The sequence below is a fragment of the Loxodonta africana genome, chromosome 12 (assembly GCF_030014295.1).
Source record: "Loxodonta africana isolate mLoxAfr1 chromosome 12, mLoxAfr1.hap2, whole genome shotgun sequence".
NCBI lineage: Eukaryota > Metazoa > Chordata > Mammalia > Proboscidea > Elephantidae > Loxodonta > Loxodonta africana.
The window spans coordinates 79,496,139-79,507,714 of record NC_087353.1 but is presented as its reverse complement, the minus strand read 5'-3'; the positions used below and the strand labels follow the sequence as shown (position 1 = coordinate 79,507,714).

The window sequence follows — 11,576 nt, the reverse complement described above, 5'->3', positions numbered from 1 at the left end:
AATCTTCTTTTTGTAGGAAAGAGGAATCTCAACATAGATGGGAGGCAGCTCTGGCTTCCACTATGGAAGCTGCAGAAAAATCATGGCCGCTCCCCCACTTTCCAGCAGCAGCTAGAACCCAGACCTAGGACCTAGTCCGACCAAATGAAAGCTTCCATTTTGGGCTTAGAATTTTGAAGGTGTGATGGCAAAAGTTCAGGGACAATCAGAAATTATTCCAGATTACACATAGTGGCTGCAGTAGAATCAAGAGTTCCACAGTGTGGCTTCAAGTGGCCAGTTGTGGTGCTGTGCTCCGTGGCAGCAGCAAGCGTCCAGCTTCACTAACGGAACCAACATGGCATGTTAAGCAGGATTGTATGGGGCAGGATCCTGGCAATCTTCAGCCTTCCTTGGTTTCCCAAGTCTGATTCTGAAGCTTTTCTGACAGTCCTGTGAGTTGCCCAAGAAATTCCTTTTCTGTTTAAGTTAGCTAGATGTGGTTTATGTTGTTTGCAATGAAGAACCTATGATGGGTATATAGGTCAAAGGAGAAAAAAGTAGATGCTCATCTTGATGCCCAGAAAGCATTTGATAAAATGTAAGATCCATTTCTGATAACTCTTTCTCAAGTAGGAATAAATGGATACTGCTTTAATGCAATAAATAATATATATCTCAAACCAAAAGCAAGCACCATGCTTAATGGTCAAGCACTGGAAGTATCGCTATTAATGTCAGGAACCTACAGGCTTTCCACTCTCATTACTGTTACTTAACAGAATTCTGGAAGGGCAATTAGATAAAAGAAAAGAAAAAAAAATATGAGGTACAAATATTATAAAAGAAGAGGCATCGATGTGACTGCCTGAAAAACCCAAGAAAATCAACTGAAAGTTATGAGAAAGAACAAAAGTACTTTGCTGTGGCTGGTTACAAAAAGAATTTTTGTCCTGTAGACAAACAACCGAAAATATAATGGCCTTAAAATATCCATTTTTAATAGCAACGAATAGAAATAAACTTATTAAGAAATATGCAAGACCTGCGGAAGGAAACTATGATTCTCTACTGTCGGATATAAAAAGCCTTTTATAATTTTATTTCCAAGTAAGAAGATAAATATTGTGATGAAGTCAATTTTCCCTAAATTAGTCTAATTTAATGCTCCCAAAGGATTAAATTCATCTGGGCGAATAAGTAAACAAAACAGCCAAAAAAATCCTAGGAGGTACTGCCCTAGCAAACATTTTTAAAAAACTCTTAACCTCTATTGTCCTGGAAAGAAACCCTGGTGGTGCAGTGGTTAAGCACTCCATTGCTAACCCAGACATCGGTGGTTTGAACCCCAGCTGCTCCACTGTAAAGATTACAGCCTAGGAAACCCTACGGGGCAGTTCTACTCTGTCTTGTGGGGTTGCTATGAGTTGGCATTGGTTTGACAGCAACGGGTTATTGTCCTGGAATATAGAGATCCATCGATAGGACAGAACGGATTTTTTAAAAACTTCACGCGGCTGTGGAGTTTAAGGTGTGACAAAAGTGGCATTTTAAAGCAGTGGGAAAAAGCTAAACTATTTTTAAATTTTTTTAGAACGACACAAATTTATTGTCTTACAGTTCCTGAGGGCCATGTTTCTTGTGGAAGCTCTGGGGGAGAATCCATTTCCTGGCCTGTTCCAGCTTCTAGAGCCTGCCTGGTCGATGCAAATAGTTAACGTGCTTGGTTGCTAACCAAAAGCGTGGAGGCTACAGTCTCCTCAGAGGTGCCTCAGAAAAAGGGCTGTGATCTACATCCAAAAAATCCTATGGCGCACAGATCTACTCTGATGCACCAGGAGGTTTCCACGAGTCAGGGTCACCATAAGTTGGGGTTGCCATGAGTCAGGATTGACATAACAACAACTGTTTTTCTTTTCTTTTTAACCACCTCAGGGTTTATTTACCCCATTTGACAGCAACTGGTTTTTTGAAGGGTCTGGGCCCACCTTAGGAGGCCCTGGTGGCACAGTGGTTAAAGCACTCAGCTGCTAACCAAAAGGTTGGTGGCTCGAACACACCAGCCGCTCTGCTGGAAAAAGGTGTGGCAGTCTGTTTCGGTAAAGATTTACAGCCTTGGAAACCCCATGGGGCGGTTCTACTCCATCCTATAGGGTTGTTTTGAGTTGGAATTGACTCAGTGGCAGTGGGTTTGGTATTATTATTATTAATGGTGATGAGATTACTGGCTAGCCATGTAGGGAGGAAACCATCAAAATACCTACCACATTTCTACCACAAAAAACAAGCCACTTGCCGTCAAGTCAATTCTGACTCATGGCTACTCCATGTGTTTCAGAGTAAAACTGCTCTCCATAGGATTTTTTATGGCTGTAACAGAATCGACTCAACAGCAAAGGGGTTTGGGTTTTTTAGTGACCTTTTGGAAGTAGATCACCAGGCCTCTCTTCCAAGGCACTTCTGGATGGATTCAAACTGCCAACCTTTCAGTTAGTAGCTGAGAGCTTAACTGTTAGCACTACCCAGGAGCTATACCTCATTTATTAGACAAAAATAAATACGAGAGAGAGCCAACATTAAAGATAAAAAAGAAATAGAAGTCACGACAGTGCTAAACAAAAACATAGGTGAATATTCTTAAGATCTTGGAGTGGGCAAGGGTTGTTAATCTAAAATATGTAAAGTAAAAAATCAGAAATCTTTATGAAAAAGACTGATCAATTTAACTACACCAAATAATTCAAATCCTCTCAAGACATGAAAAAACTGTAAATATGACTGAAAGATAAAGAGCCAAATGAAATGGTATAAACCCAGGAATAATATAATTCACGTGAAAGAACTCGTATCAGCCAGTGTTGATAAAAGGAACACACCAAGAGAAAAATGAGCAAATGATGTGGACAGGTAAGTCACAAGTTGCTAATAAAAAATGTTACTAGTTATTATTATTATTTTTTTTGATTGTAGACAACAGAAACCGACACTGGTTAGTTTCGGCAATAAAGGAATGTATATGAAGTCTAAGGGGTGTACGAAGTCTCTCAGGCTACTGGGTTTGTTTTTTATGAAGTCTATCAGGTTAGCTCAAAGAATGAACAGAGCAACTGCAGAAACAAGCTTGGGCAGGAACCCAGGGAGGCAGACGCAGGTAAGAGTTGCCAAGAGAACAGCTGGGTGAACACTCATGGTTGTCATCGCTGGTACTACCACCACTGCATTCCCACTGCCACAGTGCTGAATATATCCACCTCCCCTCCGCCCCAGACTCACTAATCCACTGCCTTAGCTCCCACCGACCCCGAATCAATTCTACCAGAGCCAGGATTCAGGTGGGAGCGTTTGATTGGTTTTTCTTAGGTCATCTTCCTGGGCTCTAGCTCCCAGGGGTGGGAAGGGAAATAGCTGCTCCCCATGTGCTGCTCGGTTTTCAAAACAGGAGCTTGGATTCTCCTGCCTGACTTGGTATCCCGGCAATAGGAAGTCTGTTTACATGTTGGATAGCTGAAAGGCCAGCAGAGGATGTTCAGCTTCACTCGCGCTTAAGGAATGGCAAATGAAAACTCATTAACGTGCCATCTTTTGTGCATCAAATTTGCTAATGTAAAAAAGACTGAAAATACTCAGTACTATCTTGGGATTGGGCAATGTGAGCTCTCTGTTCACCGTTGGCAGGATAAAACCTTTCTGGAGGTCATTTGACAATAGGTGTCAAAGTATGAACTGTGCATGCCGTTTGGGCCAGGGCTCCAGCCTAAGGAGATAGCTGCAGGGGTGGACAAGGTATAAAAAAAAAAAGGTATAGGTTATGATAATATTCATACACTGTTGTTCTAATTTGCATTTCCCTAGCTTGGAGGTAGGGGGCGAGTGCAGGGTGGGACAATGGAAGATTTGCTACAGAACGGTGTTTGGGAGGTAAGTCTTAAAGAATGACCATCTGAGGGCTCCATCTAGAGATTCCTCCAAGCCTGTTCTGGCCAAGCTGGAATTGGATGACTTTGGGGTTCCAGTGGTGACCAATAAGGCAGGTTGGTGGGAGGGGCCAGATTGGAAAAGGAGTTCTCATGTGCCTCAACAAGAAGTTCAAACTTTTTTCTAAAAGATACATCGTTGCCAGCTAGTCAATATGCTGTATGATTGCTACCTTACTGTTGCTCTTAGCTGTGGTGGAGTCAGTCCCCAACTCGTGGTGACTCCGTGCACAATGGGATTGGACTGTTGTGATCCATAGGGTTTTCATTGGTTGGTTTTTGGAAGTAGAGTGCCAGGCCTTTCCCTCTGAAACCTGTTCACCATCATAAAAAACCCAAACCCAGTCACCATCATAGCAACACAAAAACCTCTGTTGACAGACAGGTCGTGGCTGCAGTTGAGGTGTATTGGCTGGAACTTGAACCCCAGTCTACTGCATGGAGCGAGAAAATTCTGTCACTGGACTACCACTGCTCCCGTTGCTACCTTACTAGGTACCTTAGTTGTCTAGTGCAGCTATAACAAAAATACCACAAGCGGATGGCTTTAACAAACAGAAATTTATTCTGTCACAATTTAGGAGGCTAGAAGTCAGAATTCAGGGTCCTAGCTCCAGGCGAAGACTTTCTCCCTCTGTTTGCTCTGGGAGAAACTTCTTGTCAGCAAACTCCCCCTAGTCCAGGGGCATCTCAGCTCAGGGAACCAGGGTCCAGAGGATGCGCTCTGCTCTTGGTTTTCTTGCTTGGTGGTAATGAGGTCCCTTTCCTCTCTGCTCAATTCTCTCTTTTATATCTTAAAAGAGGCTGACTCAAGATACAAGCTAATCCTGTAGATTGAGTCCTGTCTCATTAACGTAACTACTTGTAATCCCGCCTCATTAACATCACAGAGGTTAGGATTTACAACACATAGGAAAATCACATCAGATGACAAAATGGTGGACAATCACACAATACTGGGACTCATGGCCTAGCCTCATTGATACACATGTTTGGGGGACACAATTCAGTCCATAACACTATAGGACAGAGTAGAACTACCCCATATGGTTTCCAAGGAATAGCTGGTAGATTTGAACCGCCGACTTTGTGGTTAGCAGCCAAGTTCTTAACCACCGCACCACCAGGGCTCCTCTATAATACTAAAAAAAAAAAAGTACCCAATAATGAGTAAGATGAGTCTCTGCTGGGTTGAAGCCTGCATTTTAGTGAAGGTGACAGACCTGCAAGCTGAACTTCAGTATGATAAATTAGTGCCATGACCGAGGGGAACCAAGAGAGCCTGCGGAAGGAAAGCCTCCCGGAGGGGATAATAGCTAATGATGAGGAAGGGTTAGCTAAGTGAAGAGGCTCAAGGAAAGTTGTCACAGCAGAGAAACAACTTGAGCAAAGGCCTGGCTGTCTGGATCAAACCACCTGAGGGTGGGGAGAGAAGAATAAGAAATTCATTAATGCTGGATTATAAGCGGGAATTGGAGAATCAACTCCCCACACAAGGAAGATCAGAGAGAATCTTATTTTACTGAACTTTGGTAACCAGAGAAAACCACCCTTATGGATTACTGCTGAACTATTCCAATTGTATTTTGGCTACATACTGGTGGGGAAGGGTAGAAGTTGAAACTAAGGTAGTGTTGGGTCAAGGGAGGGGGCAATGTTCAAAGGGGTGTGGTGAACCCTAGCTTGACCCTGACTGGTGGTACTGAATTCTAGGGAGCCATGTTTGGTGGCCAGTTCAGTCTTAATTTCTTTGAAGTTCATGACAGCAATGTGATTCCAAGAGGCTTGCTTGGACTGAAGAGTAGGGCCCTGTCCATTGGGGCCATAGTCAGGCTAAGGCTCCAGTACAAAGGAGAAAAGCAGGATGGTAAACTCCTACCTGATCTTCACTCTCAGTTCAATAAATTGAAAAATAAATAACATTTATGAGTGCCTACTGTATATACCAGGCATGTATGCCAGTGAAGGAAGGACTGACATTCTCAGAAGCAGCCAGAGGACAGTTATATGGATAGACTTGTTCCTGGAGAAGGCCAGAGATTGCTTAGAGCAGCTCAGAGAAAATCTAATTCCAGATTTGTGTAGGCTTAGAATTTCTAGCCCTAATCAAATTTGCTCAATGTCTTAGTTTGAGTTCCCTTTAAATCAGAGCCTGAGACACAGCAACAACCACATACCGTTTATATTTTGGGCTTCAGCTACATGCTAGCGAAGAAAAGTGGAAGCTGCAACTAAGGTTGTATTGGGTCAGGGAAGGGGGCAACGTTCACAGGGGTGTGGTAAATCCTAGACTGACCCTGTCAAAACAACAACAGAAGACCCCAAACCCATTGCCATCGAGTTGATTCCAACTCATAGAGACCCCATAGGACAGAGTAGAATTGTCCCATACGGTTTCCAAGGAGCAGCTGGTGGATTCGTACTGCGGATCCTTTGGTTAGCATTGTAGCTCTTAACCATTGTGCCACCAGGTCTGGTGGTACTGAATTCCAGGGATTCAAGACTCTGGTGATGGTTTCAGCACTAATTTCTTGGAAGTAGGTGACAGCAAAGTGATTCTGAGTGGATTGATGCAGGTAGTTTGAGAGGTAATCCCTGGAAACAGGAGTGAGGGAGTAGGAAGAGTGTGACTGGGAAGCAGGGAAATTCAGAAAAGAGAGCATCATTGAACTGGTCATGACAGAGGGCGACAGGGGCTCAGTCCCACTGCAGACTCTCCAAGGAACGGTGTTGGTTGCACCTCAGAGTTGCCCACCCAAGGGATGGGAGCCTGGAGTGGTTACTCACTAGCTCTTATATCTTATTTCCCATAGTTTGACGTTTGCCCCGGTGTGTGTGCGTATATGTGTGTAGTTGTTATTTCACTCCATTCCGTGAGTTCCCTGGCTTTGGAGAAAACCTTCAGGCAGAGAAGCAGAGACAAATAGCAGGCGCTTGATGCGGGGAGCTGTCATAGTCCGTCCAGCTGTGGCTGAAATTAGAGGTGGGCTCAGGGCATAAAAGACGAGGGATGAAGAGATTTTGCTATGCTCAACTTCCTTCTAAAGCTGACTTATTTATTCAACTAAACATTTATTAGAACTGTGGTCGGTGTTGGGCTTTGATGGGCAGCAAAACAGACCCAGTGCCTGTCCTAGGAGCTGACAGTTTTTTGCGGAAGATTTTGAGCAAGTGTGATGGGTGCTATGAACATGTGAGTCCAAAATGGAGGAGTGCAAAAGATAAAGAACAAAAATAGAAGCAGCTCAGGGAAGCTAACCTTGGAGGCTAACAAAGTCCGCTTGACATTAGAGAAGGCCATAGCCCCTAGGTCCCTCCAACATCCTAAAAACAAACAAGCAAGCATTTTACATACTGGTTGGATATTGCGATAAAGTGTTGTCAAACTGCCTGAAAGTCTACCAAGCGCTATTTACTTTTTTGTCCTCCTCATCCCATGTTACAATATTGGAAAAATGCAAAAGTGTCTGCAAAGGTCAAGGGCCATTTCATTCACACTTCAGTATGAATTATCAGATGGCTTTCTCTCTGATTTCCAGATGAGCTCAGGTGGCAGTGAAGCATGGATATTTTGGCTAGGAGGTTGGAGTGGAGGTGCAGAACACCCTGGGGCGTCACCATAAGGGCCCTAATCACTATGGAATGGGAGACTAGAGGCAAAAGCCATTTATCTGGAAATGCGGTGTAAGGTGGGCTTCATGTTTTGAAAAGGGGAAGGATTTTCCCTTCTTGACTTCTCCCTTCTGCAGTAACCAGGACTCAGGTTAGTCGTGTTAGAAAAAAGGGAGACCTACAGAGAAGAGGTCACAAACTAATGTTTTTTGGGCTGAAAGCAGCCTACTGGTGTAGTGTGTGTGCGTTTTTTTTCCTGAATGATTTTTTTCTTTTTTTTTTTAATTGAATCAACAGTTAAAAATAGGATTTCCACCTTCTTTTGAAAAATCAGATGATCTGGCAACACTGCAACAGAAAGGTCCCAGAAGTAGTGCTAGTTTCATTCTTTGTATTCACAGCGTCTAGCACAGTGCTTGGCACATAACAGGTGCACAGTAACGATTTCTTGAATGAATGAATGAATGATGGGTGAGCTCAGCGAGCTTTTGCTGGCTAGTTGGACAGGAAGGTAATTCTAATAACATCGTCTCGCTGGGACCCTAAGGTGGCCCCGGTGCCCCGTGTGCCGCCTCAAAGGCAACCCCGCCGGGACGTGCCAGACCCTGTGACCGGGTCTGGACTGGTACCGGCGGGCGGTCAAGACCTGCAATGTCCCCCGGGAGCCAGGCAAGGGTGGCTTGCCCAATACCGGTCAGGGCCATGTCCACCATCTCTTCCAGGGTCTAGTAAGAGGCGGCATCTTGATACTCGCACGTTCCCAACGTCTTCGCCATCACATCACCAAAGGTAGAGACCCACCTCTGCCGGTCAGTCACTCTGCGGGAGTCCAGCGCTCTCTTACGGGCCTGGACCGTGCCCACATTAGACATGGCCCCTCTCGGGCTTCACGCAGCAGGACTGCGCCCGGAGCTGCGAGTCATGGCATGTGATGGGAGAGCCGGCTCCGTTCCCATAACCAACATGGCGGCCACTGTGGCTTCAGCGCGCGGCGGGCGGTGCCGCGAGGCAGGTCACGTGAGCGGCCCAGCTGGGCGGACCGCGCGCGCGCCCGCCCGCCAGCCTGCCATCCGCTTGCTCGCTCGCTCGGCGGCGCTCTGAGGTGTGCCGCTCGCCTAGTCCCCTGGCCCGGTGAGGCGCGGCTCGGCGGGATGCGGCGGCGGCCGTGGCGGGGCCGCGGGCCGGGCGGGCGGGCGCGGTGATGAGCGTCGGCGGCCGCCGCCATGTCCAAGGTAACGGCGCCCGAGCCCGGGCCGCCGGTGGCGGCTGCGGGCGGGAAGGAGAAGCGCTCCTTCAGCAAGCGGCTGTTCCGGAGCGGCCGCGCGGGCGGCGGTGGCAGCGCTGGGGGCCCTGGGGGGCCCGGGCCAGCCGCGCCCTCCTCGCCTTCCTCGGCGCGCTCGGTGGGCAGCTTCATGAGCCGCGTCCTCAAGACGCTGTCCACGCTCTCGCACCTTAGCTCGGAGGGCGCCGCCCCGGACCGCGGCGGCCTCCGCAGCTGCTTCCCGCCCGGGCCGGCCGCCGCGCCCACGCCTCCGCCGTGCCCGCCGCCGCCCGCCTCGCCCGCGCCGCCCGCCTGCGCCGCCGAGCCGGTGCCCGGGGTGGCGGGGCTCCGGAACCACGGCAACACGTGCTTCATGAACGCCACGCTGCAGTGCCTCAGCAACACCGAGCTCTTCGCCGAGTACCTGGCGCTGGGCCAGTACCGGGCGGGGCGCTCCGAGCCCTCGCCTGACCCCGAGCAGCCCGCAGGCCGCGGCGCGCAGGGCCAGGGCGAGGTCACCGAGCAGCTGGCGCACCTGGTACGGGCTCTCTGGACCCTAGAGTACACCCCCCAGCACAGCCGCGACTTCAAGGTGAGCCCGGCGGCGCCGCTTCCCGAGGAGGGGGCACAGCACCCGAGACCCGTGGGCACCCCTACGCCCAGGTCTCCCTGTCCTCCTGTCTTCCAGCCGCGCAGACTCTGCATTGGTTGTTCAGATGAGCCCCCAAGTCTGGGACAGATACGTCTGGTTTTAAGGGAGATTCATTCGTTCGTTCGTTCATTCGTTCGTTCATCGGTTCCTTCAAAGTTCATGTATTGAGCGGTTGTAAGGTCTCTATGAGTCGGAATACACTCGATGGACGGCAGCGGGTTTGGTTTTTGGTTTTCCCACAAGCCAGACCCTGTGATGGGCACTGAGATAGCGCAGTGAACAAGACCGTCTGCCGTCATGGAGCTTACATTCTTGAAGGTGGGAGTATTGAGCCTGGGTTCAAATTCTTGTTTCTGCCACTTCCTGGCTGTGTGATCTTGGGCAAGTTAATCAACTGCTCTGTGCCACAGTTTCCTCATTTGGTACCTACCGCACAAAGTTGTTGTGAGTTCCAAAGTTGATATATTAGGTTGAACCCTATGGAATTATCCATTTGTTGATCTTTTTCAATTTAGAGGTCAGCACTTTTATAGGATTCAACGTAGTATGTAAAATGTTTCAACTGTGCCCAGTACCATGTGTATCTGCTGCTATTAAGTAAAGCTAATGTAGTGGTATGAAGGTAGTGGTATGAAGAAAGTAACTGATTGATGTGAATAATGTGCTGGCAGGCTACTTTTTTTTTTTTTTTAACTTTTGTCGTTGGGAATATACACACCAAAACATATACACCAATTCAACAGTTGGTACATGTGCAATTCAGTGACACTGATTGTTTTTTGAATTATGCAGCCATTTTCACGCTCCTTTTCTGAGCTGTTCTTCCCCATGAACGTAAACCCACTGCCCCCTAAGGTTCCTATCTGTTAAGTTGCTGTTGTCAGTTTGATCCCGTATGGATAGTTCTTAAAACAGCATAATGCTCAGGGCAGACTTCTTGTTTTTACTAGTTAAGCTAAACTAATGTTTCGTTTTAAGAAGACTTCAGGGGGTATTTTTGGTTTAAGGTTTAAAGACTGTCTCAGGGCAGTAGTTTCAGGGCTTCATCCAGCCCTCATGGTTCTAGAAAGCCTGGAGTCCATAATTTGAAGTCCTGTTCTGCATTTTCCCTCTTTTGATCAGGATTCATGTGTAGAATCTCTGATAAAACGTTCAGTAATGGTAGCTGGGCACCATCCAGTTCTTCTGGTCTTATGGCAAAGGACACAGTTGTTCACTGAGGCAGTTAGCCACATATTCTGTGTCCTCCTCCTATTCCTGGCAGGCTACTTTAGGTTGCAGGTGGGGAATAGGGTGACCTTGCAGCAGAGGTGGCATTCAAAATGAGATATGAGTGATCACAGAGAAGTAGCCATGGGAAGCCTGAGGGAAGTGTGTCCCAGGAGTTAGGAACAGTAAGTGTGAGGGCCCTGAGATAGGAATGAGCTTGGTGCACTTGAGGAACAGGGTAGCTCTGAGGTCAGCAAATTTTTTCTAAAAAATAATACTTCTAGGTGTTAGGGGGCAAAATGCAAAATTTCTCTAATTTTTAAAAATTAACAAAATGAAAAATATGATAATGATTGAGTACAATAATTTGTAATAAAGGTCTTGGTGGTGCAAATCGTAAGTGCTCTACTAGCTGAAAAGTTGGTGGTTTGAAGCCACCCAAAGGCGCCTTGGAAGACAGACTTGGCGATCAGTTTCTGAAAGGTCACAGCCTTGAAAACCCTGTGTTGTTGTTGTTGTTGTTAGGTGTTGTCAAGTCAGTTCCAACTCATAGAGACCCTATGTACAACAGAATGAAACACTGCCTGGTCCTGCACCATCCTCACATTCATTGCGACGTTTGAGCCCATTCTTGCTGCTACTGTGTCATCTCATTGAGGGTCTTCCTCTATTTTGTTGATCCTCTACTCTTCTGTAGTACATAGGCTTGCTATGAGTCGGAACGGACTCAGCGGCACCTAACAACAACAACAACAACAAGCGTAATGATCTTCTCCAGGGATTGGTTCCACCCAATAACATGTCCAAAGTATGTGAGATGAAATCTTGCCATCCTCGTTTCTAAGGAGCATTCTGGCTGTACTTCTTCCTAGACAGATTTGTTCATTCT

The 11,576-nt window shown here is 47.0% G+C and overlaps 1 protein-coding gene across 2 annotated transcripts in view; it reads left to right on the top strand.

Moving 5' to 3' along the window:
- Nucleotides 1-8,788: 8,788 nt before the first annotated feature.
- The window catches only part of USP31 (ubiquitin specific peptidase 31), a 104,989-nt gene continuing 102,201 nt past the window's right edge, over nt 8,789-11,576 (top strand). The window contains exon 1 of one of the 2 annotated variants that reach the window (XM_010598444.3): nt 8,789-9,418. In XM_010598444.3, the coding sequence (XP_010596746.3) occupies nt 8,789-9,418 (630 nt within the window). The remainder of the gene's footprint in view (nt 9,419-11,576) is intronic. The other variant, XM_064295693.1, reaches the window with a different exon arrangement.